The 17,801-nt window shown below is 33.8% G+C and overlaps 3 protein-coding genes across 5 annotated transcripts in view; all 3 read right to left on the bottom strand.

Moving 5' to 3' along the window:
* LOC125820978 (phragmoplastin DRP1E-like) overlaps positions 1-17,801 on the bottom strand; it is an 80,331-nt gene that overhangs the window by 42,765 nt on the left and 19,765 nt on the right. The gene's annotated exons all lie outside the window — the stretch shown is intronic.
* Positions 6,492-9,729, bottom strand: LOC125821001 (probable purine permease 11). The gene is made up of 2 exons (XM_049500434.1): positions 9,647-9,729; positions 6,492-7,784 (listed from the first exon to the last, which is right to left on the bottom strand). The coding sequence occupies exons 1-2, from the start codon at positions 9,651-9,653 to the stop codon at positions 6,697-6,699; spliced, it is 1,095 nt and encodes a 364-aa protein (XP_049356391.1). The 5' UTR covers positions 9,654-9,729; the 3' UTR covers positions 6,492-6,696.
* Positions 11,625-17,325, bottom strand: LOC125821015 (ras-related protein RABH1b). Its single transcript, XM_049500445.1, has 6 exons — positions 16,939-17,325; positions 15,679-15,749; positions 14,958-15,046; positions 14,693-14,804; positions 12,304-12,394; positions 11,625-12,108 (listed from the first exon to the last, which is right to left on the bottom strand). Exons 1-6 carry the CDS (start codon positions 17,053-17,055, stop codon positions 11,962-11,964), a joined length of 627 nt encoding a protein of 208 aa, XP_049356402.1. The 5' UTR covers positions 17,056-17,325; the 3' UTR covers positions 11,625-11,961.

Raw genomic sequence — 17,801 nt, 5'->3', positions numbered from 1 at the left:
AAATATAAACTAAATTAGCATCAATTAAGAAAAGATACGGTACAAGAAATGTAGAGTATATTTCATAGGTTGTTATTCAGTTTTGTGTTAATCACATAAAAATTGTTTTTTAATAAAATTCATTCAACTTTAAAAATTATTTTTCTGTTTTATACCACATAAAACTTATCTAAGTTTAAGTTTATCACAATAAAATCATTTAAAAAAAAATTCTTATCGTATGAAGTCATTTAATTTTTTCTAAATGAATTAAAAAATAAATTTCACCTGAATTTTATATTTTATACTGAAAAAACATGAACTGAATTTTGCATAAATAAAAATTTCCTTCTAATTAAGTAGAAGCAAGGTAGACTCTACTTCACAAAAAAACCGTTTAAACTTTTGATTATTTTAAAAAAAAAACTAAGATATGTTAAGAAGAAGAAAACAATGTAACCACTTAACTATGTATATGAAATATCCTTTTATCCAGAAAAAAATAAAGAATAATGAAATTTTCAGTATGGGGTTCGAAAATAAAATAAAGTGCTTGAAATTTAAACTTAGAACTTCAAAATAAATTTTGAACTCTCTAAATTATTACGTCAATCTATAGTCTAGTTTCAATGAATTCAAAAGTAAATTTTCAAAAAAATATTTCAACTTGGTTCATCCGCATAATGTTAAACTCTCCCTACCCCACATAACTTCAACCCCTTGTCATCCCTATAAATTATTATATACCTTGCACGAAATAATCTGTTCAAGAATACCTTATTATATATATACTTCAAATGATGTATGAAATGATTTCTAATCTATATTTAATTTAATATAAGATGGAATAGTTTATAATGTATAATTGTAGCAAAAAAGACATACTCTTAATGGAGTCTGATGGAAATAATGATGAAAGTTGATTCTGAAAGGAAGCCTCCTATTGAATTTAAGGTTTTTAAGGTAAGTAATGAGTAATGACTGTATATTCATATCCTAATGGGTTCAGTTAGTTACAGTAATAATCTTAATTTAGTAAATCCATAATCACACAATTTGCAATTTTTTATTGAGTTACGTTGTAGTTCATATGATTAACTCTTATTGATTATTACTTAATTATAAAATTTTCCCAATAATATATACTTCTTGTATGTGTGTTGTAATTCATGTGATTAAACTATAAACAAAAACAAAAATAACAATAGAAATATAAAGTTTCGAGCCCACGTGAAAATGTATGTTTTTAAAGAATTTAATCTTCTTATAATTGTCCAAGGTTTGAATTGATTCCTTTCATGATAGAATAAAACACTATTCTTTAATATTGTCATTCAAAATTTCAGCGAACTCAACAAATATAGTAAAATCACACTACACTTACTTTTATTTATGAAAAGTGATGGGAAAAAAAAGAAGAGAAGAAGAAATAGAAGAATTATGTTTTCTTTTAGGAAGAAGAAGAAGTAATTATGTATTTCATTTTTTCAATGCGTCAAATAAGACGAAGCGTCTGAAAATTTTATAGTCACTAACAAATGCGAAGGTACCTCTATTCAGAAAAGGAGGTGGCCATTTCTTATTAAAAAAAATTAATTAAATAATTTATGTCATGGGAATTACCAATTAAAAGGAAATGAATTAGTGAAAAATTAAAAAATTAATCTTGTCCAAAAAGTTTATCAAAAGTCAAAATCGAGTGAGCGACAACGACAAAAGGATACTCTCTTCTCTAACTCTTTAAAAGCTAGAAGAAGTGCTTCTATTTGTAAGTACAGAAGTTCTCCTCTTCACTATCAATGAGGAAGAAATTAACTTTCTTCAAATTTCATTTTTCCTTCATTTCCCGATTCACACTACACCTTATTTTTTAAGGTATATAGCCTTTAAAGAAATCCTACAGGTGTTTCTACATATTGCAATCCATCAGATCGTGTGGGCACCCACTCTAACACCTAAGTAGGTGAACCCTCATATCCCAATAGTCAAACATGCGAAAAATTTAAAGAAAACAGATGCAATTACATTAACATGATTTTATAATTAATATCCTTAGACGCACTTTTAGTTAAAACTTACAAAATAATTTAACAACTTTGTTGGATCTAGTCTAAACAGGTACAAGAACTACTAAGAGTACAACTGGACAAATAAATAAAAGACACATCTCCCACCATGCGGAAGGAAGAATAGAAGGTGCTGGAGATTTTCTTCGTCTTCACCTAATGAAACGTCACCAATCCTGCATCCAGACTATGTCAAAGACATAGCAAGAGTAGTATCAGTATAAATCACGCATACTGGTAGGCATCATCGGTCAACCCGACGCCCACCACATAATATAAGAAGTCAACTAATAAGATCATGAAATAAACACTCGCTTCTCCACCTTTACCCCCTAATTGGCATACCTCCAATATACACTAGTATTCTGACTATTTACATCCTTTTCCATGAACCTACCTAATAGGCACTTGATCTTAGCCTAACCATACTAACACGTAGAGAAAATTCCCCAAATATAACCACCAACATTTCAACTAACCGATCACGTCACACCCCTACTTCTTGTCATATTTTCCAACCATAGTCACATAATACATTACATCACGCTCTCTTAACACTCAACCCTTCCACTATACCCAACAAGTCCAACATGTATAAGTCAATGAACAATATAATCACATGCATATATATATATATTATCATCAACATTTACGAACGACTAACACCCTTCTCAAGTCACACAATTAAGCCACATCATTGGTCCTCTCATGGAACCCAAACCCAAACAGTTAGTTATGCCGAAACGTGGCAACCGATCCAAGTTAGTTATGTCGGAACGTGGCAACCGATCCCATAGTCATGCCGGAACGTGGCAACCGATCCAATACTTATGTCGGAACGTGGCAACCGATCCAAGTTAGTTATGCCGGAATGTGACAACCGATCGATTCAACACATCACAATCACAAACACAAGTATATCCTCAAGATCATACATTTAAGTCATGATTTCATGTCAATGATAATTCACCCATCTTATTCACAACAAGTGTTATCAACCATGCAACATTATCAACATACGTTAATTTGTCATGCTTAGCCCTAGTTCATCATCTAAAACTTCTTTCTAGGGTTTAGTCACAGTTCATGTAATTCCTCAATCAATCACCCCAATTTATAGTCTAGCATATGTTCATAAATCTAGTTTCATTCATGACTTCATCGTCTTATTCTTGAAAACAATTCTATCAAAGATAGCAATTCCAGAAGCCCTAACAAATCACCAATTTCCCTTCTCAAGACATAAACCTAATTACTTGATTTCTAGGAATTTCCCATGGAATCCGCTCGGTGCGCGAAGGTCTACACATAAGCCCTACCATTGATTTACATATATCACGTGATGAGCACAGATTTAAACTACTAAATTCATAAAACCTAGCCTACCTGGGTGCCAAGCAGTTGCACGGAGTTTTGACTTCAATTCGGTGGATTTGTCCAAGGATCCGCAAGATTTCCCCATCCTCACGCTAGAAATCTCCTTCTCCTTCTTTTCCAAGCTTAGAGTAGCTTTTCTGAGGTTTTTAGGGTGTTTTATGACTTATTTAGATATTTTAGGAAAATGGAGAAAATAGAATTTCTCGCAAATTACGTTCTGCCTCGCCTATCCCGCTATGGCGCCAACTTATCCCGTTGTGGCGCCGCCGCCCTAGCAGCACCTGGCCCGCTCTGGCAGGACAGTGGCTTAGATTTTTCCCAAATTTTCGTCTTTCCTAATTAACGACGATTCGAGTCGTTTCATTGCAATTAGTCAATTTTTACACTCATTCACTAGTAGACGCTGTAGATTGAATTTGAATTGATCAAAATAAACTGTATTAATAAATGGTACGGTTATTGATTTGTCTAAAGTGTACTTTGATTGAGATAAAATGAACTAAAAACGAATCATAATCCTATATGCTCAATTTTTACTAAATTTTAGTTTCTTTATTTATTCTTTTATAATTTTTTAAAATTTATTAAGATCACACTGCCTCATTCTTATATATATGTAACCATTTTCGATTTCACGTCACGTTCCTTAAGAAATTAGGTAAATTCACCATTACATCCTTATTTAGTGTTCTCTTAAAGTCAAGTTTTTAATCAATGAACATGAATTAATTTATTTTGAAATATTTAGGTAAATGTTTAACTAATAAACATGAATTATTTACTTAGTTTTTCTATGTTGGTCAAATATATATTTTCAAGGCTAATAACTCTCAAGGATGAAATAGGAAGAATAATGTCATTTATGCATTGATTTTGCGAAATAACAAATATTAAAGACCACTTGAAAGATTTCTCAATTTATTGGGTTCGAATAAAAGTTATTGATTCTCGTGAACTTGTGTGTTAGTGCTTCTAGAATATCCACCCCTGTGACAACAACTGGGGTGCACGTTTGATGATATTGTAAGCAAATAACAATCTCACATGATGAATCTTATTATTTTCCTAAAATAATTGAGCTACTGCTTGTCTGTACCAATTTCGATATGACAAATGAAGAGAAACCACTAATTAATACAAAGATAATGATGATGAAACCACAAACAAATTACACTAATTTTACATGATTAAAAAATGCACTAACTAATTATGCCTCTATTTTTCTCCTTATTTAAAAAGCTACACTAACCTATAAATTTCAAGTCCTCATGAACATAGTACGTTTTACATACTCCTAAGGAACTTGGTAATTTTGAATTTGAAACTTTTCTAGTAGATTTTTTTTTTATATGTCAATTCATGTAGAATAATATAATACTATATATTATACTAGTGATGAAGTCTTGTATAGTGCTTAATGTGTTAATTTTGAGGCATTTTGACATGAATTTATACAAACTTGTAAGTTCAACTCAATGTAACAACCCATAGGGTGGTTGAAAAAGAATTAGCTTCCCAGACTTTAATTTTCCAAGAACAAGATGTAACGCTTTGTGTATATATGTATATTTATACATATCTAAGTTAATTTATCTTGCCTATATATAATGCAATACCCCTCTTATAAAAAAAATGTAATGAAGTGGAAAAAAAAATGTCAGAGAGATTACCCCTTCCATGGCTTCTTCAAATGAGCATTTACAATGTGAAAATTGGGGGTGAAAATGTCATTACTAGAGTTGCTGATCGCGAAGCGACGATGAGCCATGGTATTTCTGAACTAAGGCATGATATGAAGGCTGATCCAAATCCAATTGTTGGAATTGATGTTGTCAATTCTGGTGATTTATTGCTCTTCTATGTGAAAAAACGTTGTTTAATCATTCAATACAATCGTATTTTAGGTTTGAATGATAAATATCAAGTTCCAAGTTTTCTGGCCTCATTTTTGCAAGACAAAAACATAACATTTGTTGGTCCTAGACATATTAACAACAAATCTTTTACATGGAGTGGTGTTTATCAAAAATTCGATTTTAAAACAGTGGTGGATGTTGGGTATTTGGCTGCTCAGATACGTAAGAAGCCTAGGCTTCTTACTAGTACACTAGAAGAGTTGATGCTTGAAGTTGACGTTGAAATTATGAGACCAATTATTGGTAATGGTTCACTACGTCATAAGTGGGAATCCTCTGCTGTTTTGTCTGAGGAAGAAGTCAAAGTTGCAATGTATGAAGTTTACTCATGCTATCAAATTGCAACAAAGGTTATTGACGTGATGCAGACTGGGGCTACTACGCGTGGATAACGGTTTCATTGAATTTGAACGAGTCAAAACGAACCCTTGTTAATAAATGGGTTGGTCATATAACTCAATCTGTCTAATTTTTACTAAATTTCATCTTTTTCTTTGTTTGTTTGAGTATGTAATAAACTTTTTTTGTTGACTACATGACACATGTTAAACAAAAAAGTGTCTTTTAAAAAAATATTTTTGGTATCCTATGTTATCCAAAACTTTTCTTAAATCGTAGTAGTTCTATACAAAGTAATAATTAGACTGTCTTTGTTTGCAATAATAATCTTCTAGATATAGTAAAATAAAGCCGACACGATACTGTAGCGTCAATACGTCTTGGTCTATTTATTGTTGGGTTAAAATAGCTTATATCTACTCCGATCTAAAATAAATGGTGTTTTAAGTTTTAACTTTTCCATTTTGTTTCAGAATAAATTGTTAAGTAATAAATTGAGTTTCACAGGGATAAGTTGATAAAAACACTCTTTATTTTTTAAAAATAAATCATTTCTTAGAAGATATGTCCAAAATAAAAATATCGCTTATTTTGGAACGGAGGAATTATCAAATTATCATTTACATGATGTGAAAGCTTTGGGTCAAGCTCTGACGACTTTTTGTCCGTACCAAACACGCTTTTTTTATGTTGACTATAATTATTTATTTACTATATATATACAGAGTTAACAACAATCATGACAAGAATATTTATTTACCATCTGTTGAACACCTTAACCTCACATTTAAGTAAAGATAATAAAACCTCTTCTGCCACTGGAACTGATCACTGTTATCAATTAATGACATAAAATCAAGATTTTGCCACTAAATTGTCATTGTTATTAACACTTAACAGGCGTTTGTAAAATGAAAATTCTTCATATAACAAAATTTCTAACTACAAACAAGTATGAAAAGAATTTTAGCTGTGTGTTCCAGAACTATAGCCTATATAATTACCAGGCAACAAAGCCTTCAGCAAGATCTTGACTCGTTTGGAGTAGCATCAACTGCGCTTGGTGCTTTGCTTGCCTTATGATCATCGACGTAATTCTGGTATATGTAAGTACAGAATCCCCAAATTGCCATCAGCATGGCGATTGCCTTCACACCGTTCATCTTGTCATGGAGGATCATGACTGAAGCAATAGGAGTGATCGCCAAGGAAAGTGTACTAATGACATTAGAGAACAATGAGGACACCACGAAAACCAAACCAACAACCCCAACTGAGCAAATCTGCCAAGCTATAGCTGTCCAAACCAGAGTCATCACATACGCAAGTTTTCCAGCAGTAAAACTACCCATTTCCCCATGCAAAGTCTTCCATTCTCCGCTAGCAAATAGCCCCACTGTAGAGACAGCGGTGGCTACAATTGCTGTGTAAATTTGCATCTCCAGAACCACGGAAAACGTTTCTTTCTTTAGAACCTTTTGGAATGAAAGCTGCATAAGGGAAAGCAATAGAGCATACATAGCTGAAGCGGCAAGAGTAACTAGAAATCCAATGACATATTTAGACTTAGTTACGCCTGAAGGCTTATCAGAATCTTCGTTAACAGCAAGAAGAGAGGCAGATAACGAGAGCACGACAACAGAATTCATGATCAGTGCTGTGAACCTTTGATGGTTTAGGAAGTAAGAAAGAACTGCACTGAAAACCAATTGTGTTGCACAAATAAGGGAATATGTAGAAGCGGAGAGATACAATAGACCAATTGAATAGAGCATGTTATCTCCTGCAACCAGTACACCAATAACGAAATAGACCACGCTAACTGTGATGATTGAAGGTTGATTGGAGGCTTCTGAATGAGTTTGAGGAGAAGAAATGAATAGGTAAGGAATGAAAAGAAGAGGAAAAGCAGCTGTCTGGACAACAGTGGCCATCCATTTACTATTTCCACCCTTCTCATAGTAAAATCTTCCCAAAATTACAGCAGCAGCTTGACCAAAGAGAAGGAAAACAATGTTGAGTGCCACCAGAAGCCAAAAGTGCAGACGGTTTAGCTTTGCCAGCGGATGCTGTGCATCATCTTTTTGCAAAATAGGTTGCTGATTATCTGATGTTATAACAACAACCATGGACATAATGAGTATGGTATCAACACATAAAGAACACAACCAATCAAATTATCAAAGACATAACGCAACAGAGGTTATAGATAGACTGATTACAAGTGATCACTTGTCCTGCCTCCTCTAAATTATCTCTAAGGAAGGCAAAAGGGGCGGGTGCAGGGAAAATCCGCATAAACCCGCAAAGACTTTGCCTCGCCCTGTCCCACATAGCATAATTGTTTTGTTTTTTCCCTGCCCCATCCCGCTCCGCCCTGCATGAATCCGCCCCACATGAACCTCCAACATTTTTGATGCTTCTAACCATATCAATTCTTCATTAGAACAAAAAGTAACTTTGGCCTATATAAGTTTCAAATCATCTTGTCATTCATTATTATAAACAACAATTTAGTTTGAGGTTAATTTCTTAATTAACATATGTAACAAACGTCTGAAACTCTTTTGGACATTTTCTTGTCTCCATTGATCTTGACTATCATAGGGTGAGTAATAAATCATTCAGTTTGTTGAATATCAGCGAGGCTGGATCACCTCCTTTTCAGGGAGAGCTAATGCTTGTTGGGTATTTTGGTTTGACATTGCTTCACACCCAAAAAAAAAGAAAAGTAGCTACGTCTTGAGAGTTAAACTTGGAGATGGAAGTCTTCTTTCCTTTCTCGATGGTGAAGTAAGACCAAGCTCATGAGCTTATTATCCTAGGTCGGAACAAGTTGATTGGACCCCCTTTTTTACATCCCTATGTACCCGTGTGGCGACATGGGGGCGAAAAAAGGAAAGAGAGTAATGGGGTTTCTCCCGATTTGTATTTGAAGAACCATTCCATTAGTGAATAATCAATATCAAACCCTAACTTGCTTACCCGTCCCTCCCCCGCTTTATCTCCTGCCCCGCAAATACTATAACCCGCCCCGCCCCCGTTTTATCTCTTTCCCCGCAAATACTATAACCCGCCCCACCCCATTGCCATCCCTATATATCTCATTATCTACATGCCTCAAATTTATACTTACTTTGTGTAAAAAGATGCTTTTAACAAGCACAAACAGTTATTGATGGAAACTATTGGGAAGTAATCCAAGAACAACAACAACTACTACTACTATGCGTCGTTACCAAACAGAAACAATCCAACCTTTTCTTAATACTTCTTACAACAACAACAACCCAATATATAGTTCCAAAAGTGGGACTTGGGGAGGGTAGAGTGTATGCAGAACTTACGAATGCCTGGAGGAGGTAGAAAGTTTGTTTCTTAAAATTCCTTAGGTGTACTAAAGATGTGAGGGAGGACTCTATGGCCTAATATGGATCAATTTCATTGGCATTAAAACACCCTAGAGCAAACTGCAATACACTCACCAAAAAAATGACTTTTACTTCAGATAAATTATGATTCTTTAAGTATATGATTCAGCAATAGCTTAGAGCTGAAAATATTTCAACTTTTAAACTCATACTAAACAAAAGGAAAACAAAAAGACCTTTCCACTTTATCATTCTTCCTTCTAAATTTATTGTTTGACCAAGAAAAAATCACATTTTTTCCTCAAATTAATGGAGAGCTTCACTGGAAATCAATTCTGTATTCATAATTAGAGAAACAAAAATCAAATCAAATCCAAAATGAATACAATCGATCCCCTTATCATATAACAAAACCCACAATACGTAATAACTCAAGAACAAAGTGATCAGACAGAAAACAGAAAATGATGTCATAGAAACCCCAAGAATCCATTTTTCGAATTGATATAACCCATTGACCATAAATAAACGAAAACCCACAAAAGAATGAATAAGAATATCACATCTAGTTATGTAAAAAGGGGGAGAAAGAGAGGACCTGTCATGGTGGAAAAGGGGAAAAGTTGGTCAAGCGGCTACAGAAGCCTCAAGTTAGAGAGAAGAACGGACCTTCAATGAAATTAATATAATAAACTGAATCCAAATTTAAAGGAGAGAGCTTTAGACGAAATTACTACTACAACCCTACCCCAACTAGGAGGGAAAAAAACATACATATTAAATTAACTTAACCGAATCTCAATATAGATATCGAACTTAAAAATAAAAAATAAATAAAGTAACGTTGCAAATTGAAGGCATATTTCGAAAGGTCATGAGATGATGAGCATGAATGATAAAGAAAGTAGTAAGAGACAGTGAAATTGAGGGTGGCTGGTTATGGACCAATGGGGAGGGGACACGTGGGGGAATTATTAGAGAGACCCGTGAGGAATATAAATGAAAAGATGATAGATTTTGTACATCTACGTGACATCATTTAATTAAGCATAAATTTTTAAAAAAGAAATAAAGTAAAACTTGTTAAAGTTTATGATTTAGAACAAACTTCAAATATTTGTTCGTGAAATAATCACAAAGAGAGACTCAGAAGCGTATTCAAAGGGGACATCGCGTGAACTCATGTTTTCCTCCCGAGATCATATATAGTAGTATTATAATTTAAAAAAATTATTGAAATTAACGTGTGAATTCACACTCGAAGTATCATATAATGCGATGATGACGTGATGCACCTCTCTCTACGTGAGATTAGAAATTTGAATTTTTTATTTATCTTGTTTTATTTTTCTTTCTAAAATTAGGTAATACCTCTCTAAGTGGTTATTGGTAGCACTTTTGGCATTTTAATTAATTCATCCTGAATACGCCCTAGACTTCGAACAACCAAAAAATTTCAAGAAGATCCGTGAGGTCATATCATCCTAGTTCAAGAAATATGTTACTAAAATTTGTAAATCCACAATCTTAATAAATAAAATTATATTTTTTTATTTGTTTTATGGTTGCAGTGTATTTTGAGAAATTTTGTTGCACAAACACATATTTGATAGAAAAAAATTCATATAAATTGATATTTATGGAAAGTTATTAGTGGGGTACTTTTTGATGGGATTGGATAAATATGGTTAGATTCACCATCTAAAGTGGAAAAGATCAAAAGTGCAAGAAAGATTGCTATTTTTTTCTCTTCTTATACGAGAAGCCAAGGATTCGTTGAGTATTTTTTGTGAAATTTCCCACCCAAAAGAGCCTTAATTGAGAGTGAAAAGCACGGTGCTTAAAAAATCATAAATAAGAAGATAATTTTACTAATTCACCTCTTGAAAAATATTTTGGTAATTTTACAAATAAATGTGAATACTTTCAAAAAGAATTAATTGCAAGGGTAATATAGAAAATGTTTAATTAATGCTTTCTTGAATTAGTAAAGTGGACAACTAATATGAGACTACTATTTTTAGTATAATGATCAACTAATATGAGACAAAAGGAGTAACTTATTAGAAATAGTTCAAAATTATTTGAATAAAGAATATTCTCGTTCCATCTATTTGATCAAATTTACCCTCAACTTTCACTTTTTTTCAAAAATATAAAATAATTATCAACTCTTAAACAACATGAATCAGGGAGAAACGAATTGGAATAAGGTATTGATACAAATATAGTGTTGAGAATATGAATGCTTAAAATAAACAGTGACAGATTTGTAAAAAAATTCTCATCTTTATCGTTTATGGTGTCATGATTTATTGGTCTGAGGTCTAGGTTTGAACTCCTGTGCTATATTGGTACACAAATTAATTGAAATCGGCTAGTGAAAAAATGGATTTTATCACCTAGTTGTATTAAATTTAAACGGGTTTTGTAATGGATTGGGTTACGAATGGGTCAGGTTAGAATTTTGTATGAACCAATAAATAATTTGGCAGAGCCAAACTTTGTGGAACCAGAAGTGTAAAATTTGGCCCTACTAATTTGTGAAAGAGGAAAAATTGCATATGAGGTACAAATAAAGTTTCAATGCGTACAACCATTACTCACTCAAGAACGTCCAACCAAAAATTTCTGATTACAAAACTGCAATGAATCAGCTGATAACATAGACTTGTTCCATAAGGGGGCTGCTAAATTGCATAGGTCTAGAGACTGATACAAATAAGTGAAAACATACTAAGTCTTTACTCAACTAGGATGACAACCTCTGTGTCCAACTTTAACAAACACCAAAAACAAAAACAAAAAATTCAAATTTTACGAAAGTCAACAAAGAACTTTACAGATAATACTTTGTTGTCAAAAACAAAATATAAAACTGAGTCGAAAACTATAGAGTTGCAAACCATGAAATTAACAAGCACATCCTCCTGATTGTGCCTGTGATTGGGATGCACTTGAGTTGCTTGACTTGAGATTGACATCAACCATGTCTTCTTGCTTAGCTGAAGATAGTGTCTCCATTCCTGGCAATGCTGCTGCAATTTTCCTAAAAAGAGGCTGCAAAAGTTGAATATGCACTATCAGCAACAAAACAGCAAGTGGATGAAAGAACAAGCAGTTGAGAAAAATAACATCAAAGCACTGATTTTCTTAGCATAAATGCACAAATGATGCATATTGTTATCTTCCATACGAAAAGATAACACATTTTCACATTTTATTGAAGCAAAGTAAGAAACTAATATTACTTACTTTAATATTGAAACCAGCCTTTGCACTGGTTTCAATAAACATCACATTTAGTTCGCGAGCTTTCGCTTCTCCTTCCTCAATTGAAACTTGCCTGCAATTCGCCACAGGATAAAAGAGTGCATGAGAATCCTGTTCTACATATAGCAATAATAACACTACTCATAAGAACACAATACTCCAGTTGTAGACAGCAAAACATCAAGCTCACTAATATGTAATCATTCCTGGGGCTCAAAGCCACAGACTACTCTTTGCTCGCAGCAAAAGAAAGGTGTACCCCACACAATTCCCTAAGCTTTTTAAGTAAATCAACATAATGGACCATCAGAAATTCTCAAAATCTGTCTACTATTTCTTCCACAAATAATGGAATTTGAAGAACATAAAAAAAGTTACAATTACTTCCACTCCATGAGAAAATGCAGATTTCCTCTTTTACAGAACAAGATAAGTGAAAAAGGTCAAGAATCCTTGCACTTGAGCCCCAGTGATTTACTTAGGCTCTGCTAAGGAAGTTTCTATTTAGATCAGATAATGCTAAAACTATTCCTACCCAACAATTAGAAGGTGAAATATAGTACGTATATACTGAATGATCATTAACAAACAATTATTAAACAAACTCATTAAGGACGAATCTAAAAGCACCTATACAGGTAGCTAGTCACATAACCACACAACTGTCAGCTCACATCTGCAGTCAATGATAAAAACCAGGACCTTTTAACACTTTCTTGTAAATCTGCATATGGTTGCACAAAGACATCTACTTCAACCAGACCAACAGGCATCCCAACTACTAATCCCTGAATAAGATCCAGAGCACTAGTGGAAAATAAGAACCTCACCTGCCCTAACAATTTCCCACTCCAGCTTAGTCAAAAGATTCCTAGTTCCCGATATAGCTCAATAAACTAAATCTATATTACTATTAAAGGATAAGTGTTGATAGAACTCATACAACAACATATAGACAAGTACAACAAAAACTAGCAAGTCAGTTCAGTCGCTATATTACACAAGTTTCAAGTATTTACAAATTAACTGAGAACGAAAACATTTATAAAAGGAAATCATAGCTCATTTCTGGATATTTACTTTGCTAGTTCTCTGACCAAAGAAATATCAAGACCCTAAGTTTTCCTGTTCCACAATGTCAATTCCTATATAGATAGCTGTAGTTTTAAGGGGGGAAAAATGAATATCCAACCAAAATGAACACGCGATTGTTGCATTCAACTACGCTATGGGTTATGTAATAATAAGATATCTTCAAGTTTCCTGCAGATATAAGAGGGGTTTTCTTCCCTTGGCTTGATGACCAAGAACTTCAAGCGCACGTGTAACTGTACAAGAATTACAACCTTAAGACGCTAGAATTTGAAGCTGGCCATGACATTATCTAACTTATGTTTGCATTACATCCTAAATATCTAGAATAGACAAACTACTTCAAACCTCTTGATACCTAGAATCTACAACCAAAAACTAGTCATTTAAACCCTTTAAATTCCTCCCCTCACACATTTATCAAACTTCTTATACAAATTGTCAAAGCTTGCTTGAGGTACCTTCAAACTTTAAAGCTATGGACAAACAGGCCGAGCGAGTCGCGTCGCTCGGCTGACACTTCAATTCAAGCATCAAAGAGCTAAGGAGTCCGTCTCATCACCTATAGGCTCTACCTTGAAGAGGGCACCACAAACAAAAAAGAACTACATCACTTAATATGTATTTATTTTTATTACTTTGTCATATATCACAAGGGTGGAGCTACACTCTTGTCAGGGTGTCCAATTCTATGTCGGAAAATTATACCATATATACAAGTAAAATTATCAACGAAGTGGTTAAATAACGTATTTTGGACACTCCTAACACAACAACATCTTGTAGCCCAATGGTTTCAGGCGCCTTGAAAGAGCCAAGACACGCGAACTTAAAGTGTTCGTGTGTTCAAATTTCGATAGCAACAATTCTTTTTTTCACATTTTAAAAATTTTAGTACACTCATTTGTCCAAAAAAATCCTGGACACTCTTCCTAAAATTTCTGGCTCCGCCACTAATATATAAGCATTTTGTGCCTACAGGTATTATCCTAAATAAGATATGTATTTATAGTTTTTTCTTCATTTGCATCCTTCTTCGTTAAAGCCTCGCTTTATTTGCACTTTGCACTTAAAGCTCCAACAGATATAACTTTTTTCATGATTTGCTTTTGATGACATTGCTCTAATATTTGTTGTGTTTTTAGCCCTTTCAGGAGTAAATGTTCTGGTATTTAGCCGAAAAGTTGCTAAAGCCTAAAACATCAAAAAAGAAAGCCTCTCTCACCCTCACGCCCTCCAAAAAGGAAAAGGAAAACGAGAATGAACAAGTTACAGCTACCTTTTCTCAACAAGATCAGTTTTGTTACCAACAAGGACAATAATAACATCACTGCCCCTCTCAGTTCGAACCTCCTCAATCCACTTTGAAGTGTTTAAAAAGGACTGCCTGCCTGGAACCATCAAGAAAAAAAACAGTGTGTCACTTCAGCAAGGGATATCTCGTCCAAGTAATTCATTTCCAAGCAACTATAGCCAGAAGCAAGGATAAATGGGAAATCAAGTATGAAAAGAAAAAAACTGCACAAAATTGAAATGTGACATACTTGCAACATCATACACAATGACAGCAACAGAGGAGTCCCTAATGTAGCTGGGAATGAGACTCCTAAATCTCTCTTGACCTGCAGTATCCCTGAAAGTGTATCACGAAAAGGAAAATTTTAGCGCACATGAAAATGTGAAATGAATACTAAATCCAGCATCAAATGACCAAACAAGAAGCCAGGCAACAGTGAAATGTTTTCCTAATAAGTGAAAACAAAAGAAAATCTTATTACTATGAACTGGTTTGAGAAGAATGTTTTTGTCAGGCCAGGGCATTTTCATAGTATGGCTAGAAGTTCGATAGTTACTATAAATCCAATTGGGAGGCATAAGGGAGAAACAGAACCTATCATTATAAGGCTATATAAGAAAAGAAAAAAAATCTATCCCCTTATTTTTCCTACGGAACACTGAAGCAAGAGCAATTATATCTGAAGCATCCACTAAGAAATCTATTTTAGCAAGAAACTTTAACTGACCAATTGCCATCCTGATATATGTTAACACCCATAATCAAGGATAGCTGCATCACTTTTTCATTTTCATGAAATAGAGTAACATAAGACATCACATTGTACTGTTACTTGTGTTACCTCAAATAGATTGATGTTGTTACTCCTTAACAACATGGCACAAATGTAACGTGTTAAGAATGTTAAAACAGTCTTTATGATCAGAGATCAATGAGAAGGCATTGTCTCATCAACAAGTACATCTTACCATAGCTGCAATCTTACTGTACGATCTTCCAGGTACATAGTCTTCGACAGGAAGTCAATACCAATTGTGGCCTGAACAAGAAATTAAATAAAATGAGGATGCTTGATAGTGTGTCTTCTATTTGAATAAATAAAAAAGTAAAACGGCAAAAATTTGAACAAGAAGAGAGAATTGTTAGTTGAAATGGAAATACTTTACTAGAAGAGGGGAAGCAAGGGCTAGAAAGTCTAGATGATGCAGTTTCACAATAAAAAAGACACATAAGAACCCTATTCCATCAAGGAATGGGAACTGAGGCTTGATGAAATGATTGTCTAAAAGTCAGCAAATCACGAAAAAAGATAAAGCAAGTCATTTATTTACTGCCAAGGTTAAGAGTGTGATAGGATTCCAGGAAATATTTGAAAGAAGAAGAATGTTACTGTCAGACCAAACAAAACACTCAGTCATAGTAAAAGAAGGAAAGGCCCCGTTCAACCACAAAAAAAAAGGAGAAAAAATGTTGAGAATCTATAAGAAAAAATCTGGATCAATGTAGGCACAACTTAAAGCATTAAGTTCAGATATATAGTTTGTCGAGAGAAGAGGAGAAACGATAAGTTGGAAGGTTTAAGGATCCACAAGATGGATAAGAGAATATATTCTAACAATATTTTCGTGAGACTAATCCCTATGGAGAGGGAGATTTTCAAGCATTATTTGATGTAACTCATTTTGCATACATAACACTCCCCATAAGGTCCTGTGGATTCTCGTCAATAATGCGCAAGGAAGAGGACAAACAGCATTTCGGGTTATTAGAGAGTGAGGAAATACAGGATGATAAGCTACAACGAATGCCCATTTCTCTATCCCTCTGCTGAATTGTATAATAAAAGCGTCATTACATCACATTAGATGTGTCAACACTTATCAGTTATTAAGGCAACCAACTTCCAGAGAGCAATCTACCCAATCAAAATTCCGCAAACAGAAAACTGACCTATGATGACTTAAAATCTGTATTACACTATAAGCAAATAATATGAGCAACAATGCATTGCTGCAAACACCTTCCCTCAGTATGAGCAAATTATACATACAAGTGCCAATAATGTGCTTTACAGATAAAAGATCTTGAAAAATGAGTAATAAGTCCTTGTGTAGTAAAATTAAATATGTTTCCAACAAGAAGACGACAAATGTTAATTGAGAAACAGATCCGCAGAAACAAAAGGTTAACGAATCACATGAATAATGAATTAGCAAAAGTGTGTATACCTGATAGGTGTTATCGAATTTATCATACATGAATCGCGTGATAATACTGGTCTTGCCGACGGATTGATCTCCTAAGAAAACGAGCTTGTACTTTGCGAGAGCCGAAACCGGAGCCATCTAATTGGATCTTTTGGTATGAGAAAGTGAATCCAGTAAAAAAAAGTGATGGCGGATCCGATCAGGATTTTCCGACGGAGTACCAGGGATCTCGCCGGAAAATGATCACGGAGAAAGCAAAGGGGAGTGTGGATTCGTGGGCTTTTAGCGAGAAACGGAGAGGGGAGAGTCTGTGTATTGGGAGGGTGCGGTGCGCGTGAGTAGTGTTTTTGAAGAGGTTTGGCGAAACACGGAGTCTGTCTTCAGTAACATGGTTGCATTGTGGTGATTTGCTGGCTCTCATAAAAAAAAATTAAAATTCCTTTTTGGTGTATTCATGTTCTTCTTTTATAAATTTTGTACTTTATTTTCTTTTTAAAAAATCATATTTACCCTATAGTTATTTTTTATTTTTTCTGGCATATATTTTATTTTACATGATCACTTTTATATTCTCACTCTTATTATCTTAAATAAATGACGTTTACTTGAATATATTTTCATCCCAATTAATATTTCCCTTGAATATAATTTTTTCTATACAATTCAATTACCCTATTATACACATCCATACTATCCTTTTTCTAGCGACTCATTTTTTCTTGACTTATTTTTGTTTAATTTATATTTTATTTATTAACTCCATTTTTCTTGACTTATTTTCGCTTAATTTATATTTTATTTATTTATGTGCAATTTATATTTTGTTTATTTTCGTTCAACATACTCCCTGTAGACATCACATAAGATGCAGTGTCCATCTCTAT

This window comes from Solanum verrucosum, unplaced genomic scaffold (genome assembly GCF_900185275.1).
Source record: "Solanum verrucosum unplaced genomic scaffold, falcon-dt-bn FXZP01000020.1, whole genome shotgun sequence".
Taxonomy (NCBI): domain Eukaryota; kingdom Viridiplantae; phylum Streptophyta; class Magnoliopsida; order Solanales; family Solanaceae; genus Solanum; species Solanum verrucosum.
This window is presented reverse-complemented; position numbering and strand designations above follow the sequence as displayed.